The following is an 8713-nucleotide window of genomic DNA, read 5'->3' on the forward strand; positions in this document are numbered from 1 at the left end:
TATACATACGATAAACAAATGAACTTCCCAACTCAGTGAACACATAGTTTGCCCATTGGCAAAATACTATACACAAGCAGACTTTATACAATTCACCCATTGGCAAAATACTGAACTTACACAGACCTTATAGCAGACTAAGTTCTTTTGGCACATACATTACGCCCATGCATTCATGCAGAAAACCTTCTTCGTGTTGGCCAAAAACCCTAGTCCGTGTTTAGAGATCATATCATTCGTACATTTCTTTTCCTTTTTCATGCTCTGCCAATCTGGTTTGCGATTACGCTTGTCTTACCAGAGGTTACATAACCATTCTCGTGTATTGTGATCTACTAGTTCAATGCTCATATCATTGAAGGAAACCTTATAATTTCATTTTCTTTTTGTTTAGACCATATGGTTCCTTTCAGAGTATGCGGGCATTAACTCAACACAAAGCAAGGCCCTCATAATGTTTATGCATATATGCCAAACCAAACTTTTTCACAATAAGCATTCATTACTTTGGTGCAAACACTTTACCTTTACAGAACAAGTAAACTTACCTTATACCAAACATGAACAAAAACATAACACACTCATGGAGTATGAAGGAACTCACCAGACAAGTTGTAGAAAAGCTCAAACAACAAGACCCTTGCCCTTATCTCGGAAGCTTTCAAGAGTTTCTTGAGCTATAACATGATGAGTTATCTTACCAGATCATTTTACCAGAAACTAAACATGTCTAACAAAAGTGTTAACAGGAAACCCAGAATCTGAAAGTTTCCTCATTGTTTCCCTTAAACTAACCCTAAGGCATAAAACCTTAAGGCCCCATAAATAACCATGAAAATAACTTGAGTTTCATTGGTATTTACTAGGTACCAACGTTAGTGGAGTTTGTTGAATATAAAGAAACTCGATCCTTTAGGCAAGTTTTAGTTCTTGAGTTTTTCGGGAAAATACAAAGAAAGTTTTTAGAGAGAAAAATTAAGCTTGCCAACAAAAGCACAAAACTTGGTCAGGAAGCTAATGCTGGCTTTGTACAAATACACACGAAAGGAAAACTTAGTGGGCAAGTTTATCCTCCCACTATCTTTCCTTCGATACCTATGACTAATAATATTCTCTCTTATCTTAAATGTATGTTTTTTCAATTTCAGAAACCTTGTGCCATTCTAACTAGTACTATTTAGGCCAACTAAATGGTTCCAAATAAAATAATAATAAAGTCGACTGTTCTTTTAAACTAAGGGCTTAACACTTAAGGAATAAACATTAACATCTATCAGCTGTGGTGGTGTACTCCTTGTGAGGGAATCCACCAGACCACCAAGCTCGCCTTAATAAAGACTTCCCCCAAATGCGCATTTTATAGTTTTCAAGCACTTAGTCATATCTAGTACCATATTCATTCAGAACCTATTCTATAACTCTTACTTCTAATAACAATACTCGAATACTATGGCTTTGTCGAGTGGGATGTTACATAGTCTATGTTATGTTCTAATCTAAATTTAGATGGGTTTTGATCATTTTTGTGGGTTCCAGCCTATTTCTACTAATACTGATGCATACCAACCCGCACGATTACCAACTTGAAATACCACATACACCTCCCTCCTTTAGTGGCTCTTAGCACTCTACCACTATATGAACCGCCATCTTCACCTTCTATTTCTTTTGGCCACCAACATGTTCCGACTTGTTTAGATTCTTTACAAACTTTAAATCACGATTAGTATGTTCAACTAATCTTGGTTTGAATAGAGAATGATTATAAAAATTAGCTCAATAGAGTCAATTACGCCGATCAAATTGAGTGAAACTATGTTGGGTTGTTTTTGAAAAGTTTCCCCTTTACCTTAACAACTATTTTCTTTTTGTAAATAAAAAATAATATTAGATTGAATTCAAAATTTAAAACCATTGTTGCTTAAGTAATCATGATTAAGATTAACATCTAATAAAGTTGAAGTTTCGTATTATACCTACTCTCAATTAAAAGAATGCATTCAAGCGTGCTTACATTCTATGATTTTTGTCTCATGCTTAAAAGAGAGATAATAACAATCTCTTTTATCCCTTTCGGATGGTATTAGGAAGCTAGCTATAGGAAAATGCTTAAACACCATGGTCGTATTGTCTAGGCCTTATAGGGTAAAACAAAAAACCTTTTTAGCAACCCACGAATAGGTACTAATTTTAAATGAAACCCTAATCACATGAGCAGAATCTCAGTGCTAAATTTAGCAGAGTGACCTCTCCACTGTCCAAAAAGATGCTGGAAACCAATAGAGAGGAGGGAATGGTTGGGCTGTGGCCCTACAGTCGGTTAAAGCAACGGCAAATACAGCACGCTTCACTGTAGTGGGGGGAGGAATAATGATCTGGAATGGGCAATGTTTTAACCTCCTAGCTAATTTAATTAACTAACCCCTCCTCCACATAAAAAGCTATCAATCAAGTGTGGTCGGTTACTTCACCCGCCCCCCACTTGGAAAATAAGTACGGCTGCTAATATCACGTATTGCCTACTTTTCAATCTTATAGTTCTAATCCGAGTCAGAATTTTTACCTTAAATGTTGAGATATATTAATTTTCAGAAATTAAAATAAAAAGAATGTGTTGAGATAATTAAATTAAATTATTATTTCTATTCACTGCGTGCCACTTCGGATTTGCCCACCGCCTTTGGATCTACCACTTACTATTTAAATTTAGAACATATGTTAAATCAACACAATTAATTTATATCATCATGTGAAAATATCACATAAAAATATATTCATAGAATTTATTTTTATGAAAAAAGATTTATGTATAAATCTTTATTAATAACGAGTTGAATCCCTAAATATTTGTTTTATTTTAAGTATTTATTTATAGTTATTTTATTTAAACATTGTACATAAAAATATGACAACACAAAAATATTATTATAATAATATTTATCATTTTTTAAAAGAAGTTATGTTTGACGCATTGTGGTGTATAAATTTCATACACCATCAGTAAATAATAGCATAGCACCACGTCATTAAATTAAATAAAAAAATATTAATGACCTAAAAATAGATACTAATAATTTTATTTAAACATAATTGTGGATTTATGATCTTGGGTTTAAAGATTTGGATTTTAACATTTATTTATAATGAACTATTATTTAATTATGTTCAAATAAAGTTATTAGTATTTTTTTATAAGTCTACTATTTTTTATTTTATTTAATGATGAAATGTTGTGTTATTATTCACTGTACATAAAAACTTATGCGTTGATAGTACATCAAATATATTCCCTTCTTATAAAATTGTTTCAAGTGATTTCTTAAATAAATTGATATTTGGTTATCTCATACATGAATTATAATAATATAAATAATCAACCTGTAATAAAATACAATTCTTTTTATATCATTTAACTCAAACTAAAACCCATTAATTTGTAATGTTTTGGTTAATAACTGAGTCCTACATATTTCTGGTTTATATGATGAAGATAAATAAAGATTCAGAGTTACATGTATAATAACTTGAAAGCACTCTAATTACTTACAAATAGCAAGAAAAATTAGGCAGCAAGGCACAAATTGTTATGGTCCATCCGTACCCAACCACTTGCATGTTTTATTTATATAAAAGGTGGGTGGATCATTCATCAACGCTTAGTAGATCAATGTGGAGTGTCGACTTCTGGTTGATTGCTTGGTGGATGCACCGCCTCCAACCAGCCGCAATTTAAAACCCATCTTCCTTTCTTTCTTTTTCTTTCATATGCCGCAGTTTCACACTTGCATGCTCCACTTCTCTTCGTCCTGGCTTGTTAAATGTTTTAACTTATTTCTGCATTACCTTTAAATAATTTATGACAACGTATATCTGCCAAATTAAACAAGATTCTTTTTAAAATGTCAGTTTAAAAATAAAATAAAAGCTTACTGTTTACATATATTAATTTCGGAGCTCTAACCTTACATATAATATAATATTTTGGGTTAATTGCATCAATATGTCTTCAAATTATGGTTTAAAATTTTAAATTTTAACATATTCTAATTAAGGCCTTAATGCATTAGCATTATATCAATAGGGTCCTTTTGTTAATTGAACTATTAGCTTGGGTATTAAATTCTAGCTTAAATTTGATGTTGAACATATTTAAAACACTTGAATCAAATTGTTAATGTATGTATTCTTATTCAATAGACAACTTGGATCTAACATGTTAAAAAAGAATAAAAAAAAAACCCTTCTAAGCTTTATTGACACTATCTAATTCTAACACATCATATACAAATAATCCATACGACAGGTACCACATGTGTATTACATGTAGTCTACATCATATTCAAACTAGTATCTAATGCTTACATTGACAGGTAGAATGACAAAAGGGCCTAATTGATATAATATGAATTATTTAAGGACTTAGCTAGAATAGTTTAAATCTTAGAGATCAATTTAAAATTAAGTTGATAATATGAGTCCGTTTGATGCAATTAGTCCTTATACTTTTACCCTATGTTGGGGTTGTAGTATAACAACGGAATGAATGGAAAGTAAAAGAAAGCGACACACTTTCTCTTGTTTGGATAATTTCTTTTATTTTAAGTAAGGATATTCATTTACAAGTTAAAGAAAGGAAACTGAGCTTTCTTTCAACATGTAAAATACCATTTTAATCTATTAATTTTTTATAATTGAAAAAATCATTATAATTAATATTTCTTTTACTTTCTATATTTTAACCCAAGGGTTGTAAATATTACTTAATTTTACTTTTCACATTTTAACCAAACAAGATGAGATTTAAATAAAACATAATATAGGAGAGAACTCACACATAGCATATGAATATAGTAAAACTCAAACTCAAGCATTTAAAATCTCGTAAAAAAAATTATTGAATTATGATTGTAACACCCCAAACCCGGTCTAGACGTTATGGCCGAATCTGGCGATGTCACATGGAAAGGAATTTGAAGACAAGATTGTCGAGTTTAAAAATCGTTACAGTAAGTTAGCTTTTATTTAATTCGAAAAAAAAAACTAGTTGATTTGCTTTAAAACTTGTCTCTTAGTGGAAGCTTTTGTAACTAATTAATTTAGGGAAAATTGTTTCTATTTACGAAAAACCTTAGTTTTTAGAAAAAAAAGATGTGTTTTGTGGAGTTGCAGTTTTAAAAACAAATCCGTAAAAAATAGTATAAAGTCCCAAATTTAAAGCCAACCAGTCCATAGTCCAGAAGATACATCAAAAACCCCAAATAAGTAATAAATTCTAGGCATTAACGGAAAATTGTCTAAAATTTACGTGTGGCCATCGTCGAGTCCTCCGCTGCACCGACCCGTCAAGTTTAGGGATTACCTCTACAGATTAAATAGAGAAAGGGTGAGTTTTCGCAAACTCAGTGTGTAATCCCCATAGAAAATATGCATCCAGATAATCAACAGAATTCAGTTAGATACAGTCTTGGGCCCGTGCCCATCACATAATCAGTTTGGGCCTTAGCCCATTTAGATACAGTCTCAGAAATATATTAGGGCCTTGGCCTATATCAGATACAGAATGCAAATATAGTAAATCAGAATCCTACTCACCAGCCGCTACACACCATGTGGGGATTAAATCAACCCACTCATCCTTACACACCATGCTGTATCGAAATGCGGCACATCAGAAGGTTGTAGCTGAGCTGCCAGATAACAGGCTTAATAGCCTTTCAGACACTTCCTCCAAATATCATCAACCTACCCAGATGCAATGCAACATACAAAATATGTCATGCCATTATGCAATTAATAGTACATACATTCAGATATCATAAGTCATGCTCGGTATAGAAATCAGACAGACAAATCACATATATAGGGGTCTAAGTAAAGCTTACCGACCCTACAGTAGGTCTACAGTCGTCTTGGGAGACCCGTGCAACCTTACAGAACTTTTCAGAAAAATGGGCTCACACGCCCATGTGGCCCACTCGGCCCAAATTGGCCTTGGCCACGTGATCCATTTTTAATGTAACCCTGCTAGTTAATTATTCATATATGTTTTCACTATTTACTTATATGTTCCTTCAAAGCTGTCTACTTGAGTCACTGTTATTAAATTATTTATATCTTGAGCTACAAAATTCTAAATTAAGATCCGCTTGATGTCTTTCAAACTAGACTCAAATACCTTTCTACCATAAAATTTTTAGAATTTTTAGTTCAGCCAATAAGTACTGTAAAATCTTCAAACTTACCCCTGTTCTGCTGTCTGACAGCTTTGTCCCTTCTTTGCTAAATATTAATTATCTCTTAGTAAAAAATTTGGATGATGTTTCCATTTGTTTCTATTGAAAATAGACTCATTAATAATTTAAATATGTAAATTTTAACCCCTAATTATTTTTCTCCAATTTTTGATGATTTTCAAAAGTCAAAATAAGGGAACTCGAATTCAATCTGACCTTGTCTCACAAAGTTTATTGTATCTCACGATTTACAATTCCATTACTTACACCATTTCTTCTATGAGAAAATAGACTCAATAAGACTTAATTCTATATTTGTTCATCCTCTAATTCGATTTCCACAATTTATGGCGATTTTTCAAATTTAGCCTACTGTTGTTGTCCAAACAGCAAGCAATTTCGGCTTTTCGCCGAATCCCTTTTTTTATTTTTTTACGTTTCGGGTACACACCTGGTTTGTTTGATGCTAAAACAGTCCCCGAGCACTCCAAAGCCTATAATCAAGATACTCAACATCAATTTAACGGATTTACAAGCGAATTGACAACCAAGAACGAACAGAAACCCAACTTACCACCAACAATAACCTTCCGTTTAACTATTGTTAAGACGAGAACACTGAATTCTCCAGTCTGAGCCACCCTCTACGCCCAAATCGCAGAGAAAAAACATTACCACTTCAGTCGTTAAGAGATTCATGACAGAAACGAAGATAAACACTTACTGAAACTAAGCGAGCACTAACCGCGTGTGAAAACGAAGGAAAATAGATGGATTAGGAAAAAAATCAAGAAGAAGAAAAAGAAGAGAAAGATGAAAAAACTCAGAGAATTTCGGCAAGAGAAGAGGGAGAAGAATAGACGACAAAATTTTTTTTAAAAAAGAGAGCCAAAATTCGGTTATGGAAAAAAAAATCCCGATAATCCCCAAAATCCCTTAATCTTCTCCCCTAATTCCCACTACACATCCACTACTCAGGATCTCCCTATTACACAACTCTATCCCGAAATCTAAAAACCATTTAAAACCCATTTAAAACTCTGTTAGAAAAATATAAAACTCCACTACTTTGGTAGTAAATAATTTTAGGAAATTTTCTATATAACTCACATGACTAAATCTGGTAGTCACCAATATATTATGTAGTCAAGGCAGGAAAGGAAAAGACAACAATGGCATAGTTGAAAATTGGCAGAACAATAATGGGTAAGAAAGTAAAAGAAGATCCACTTAAGAGGCTACAAAAACCATTGCCTCTGTCCTCTCACTCACTCATACCGTAAGTAAGCTAGCAGAGCAACCACCTTCCGGACATCAACACGATTCCCAAAATAACTTCTCTTCCTCTGAAAAAATGCCCATAGGCATGAACATCAAACACCCCCTCTCTCCCCTCTTCCTAACCTTCCTCTTCTTCTATCTCCACCCTATCCCAACCCTCTGTTCCGCCAACTACGACGCCAACACCACCACCCCATCAAACGCCACTGATTTCATCCGTATAAGCTGCTCCGCCACCTTATACCCCGACCTTTGTTTTGCTTCCCTTTCTGGCTACGCCAACGCCATTCAACAAGACCCAGCTCGTCTAGCTCGTACTGCCATTGGTGTCAGTCTCTCTAGGGCCCGTCACATGGTAGCTTTTGTCTCTAACCTCTCCCGTGAAGCCGACTACGGTGCCGACCCACGAGCCAGCTCCGCCTTACACGACTGTTTCTCCAACATGGGTGATGCCGTGGATGAAATCCGGGGCTCCTTGAATGAAATGCGGCGGCTTGTGAATCCGGGTTCTGAGTCTTTCAGGTTCCAAATGGGGAATGTCCAGACATGGATGAGCGCTGCTTTAACGGACGAGGAGACGTGTACGGATGGGTTCGAGGATGTGGGTGACGGACCCATGAAGACGGCGGTGTGCGAGAGAGCGGCGAATGTGAAGAAGTTTACGAGCAATGCGTTGGCATTGGCTAATAGCTATGCAGAAAAGGGTACACATAAGTTGTTGAATGAGAAAAATGTATAATTTCTAATAACCTGATAGTTCTTCTTGATTGCTTTGCTTCATTTCAACTTTTTTTTTCTTCTGTACAGTGATTTTGAAGAGAGTCTGTTTTATTTTTCTGGTTTGGTAAATTTGGATTTTACTATGTTCTTTCCATAGTGAGTGAGAACAGAAAGCTGCATCTTTTTGTTTGTTAATGGAACTGAGTTTGCGGAGTTAAACTCTGAATTTTTACAGAAAGCTGCGAATGAATACATTACAAATAATACATACACAGCTAAAATGAATCACTATTTACTCAACACCTTAATTACTATAAATCTGGTCATGATTAAAATGGTGCATTTGATAATTATGCTAGATTTCAAGGACCCACATCAGTACTTTATTATTTCGTAAATCACTTTCTCTTAAAGTGTTTCTTTTCTAATAAACAAAATCAGTTCTTTCTGCAGATATTATTATATTCCATAATTCATGT

At 34.1% G+C, this 8713-nt stretch overlaps 1 protein-coding gene across 1 annotated transcript; it reads left to right on the plus strand.

Moving 5' to 3' along the window:
• The first annotated feature begins 7492 nt into the window (after positions 1–7492).
• LOC107921167 (21 kDa protein) lies at positions 7493–8453 on the plus strand. The gene has a single exon (XM_016851042.2). It carries the CDS (start codon positions 7588–7590, stop codon positions 8251–8253), a length of 666 nt encoding a protein of 221 aa, XP_016706531.1. The 5' UTR covers positions 7493–7587; the 3' UTR covers positions 8254–8453.
• The last annotated feature ends 260 nt before the right edge of the window (positions 8454–8713 follow it).

This window comes from Gossypium hirsutum, chromosome D01 (genome assembly GCF_007990345.1).
Source record: "Gossypium hirsutum isolate 1008001.06 chromosome D01, Gossypium_hirsutum_v2.1, whole genome shotgun sequence".
In the NCBI taxonomy this organism is placed as follows: domain Eukaryota; kingdom Viridiplantae; phylum Streptophyta; class Magnoliopsida; order Malvales; family Malvaceae; genus Gossypium; species Gossypium hirsutum.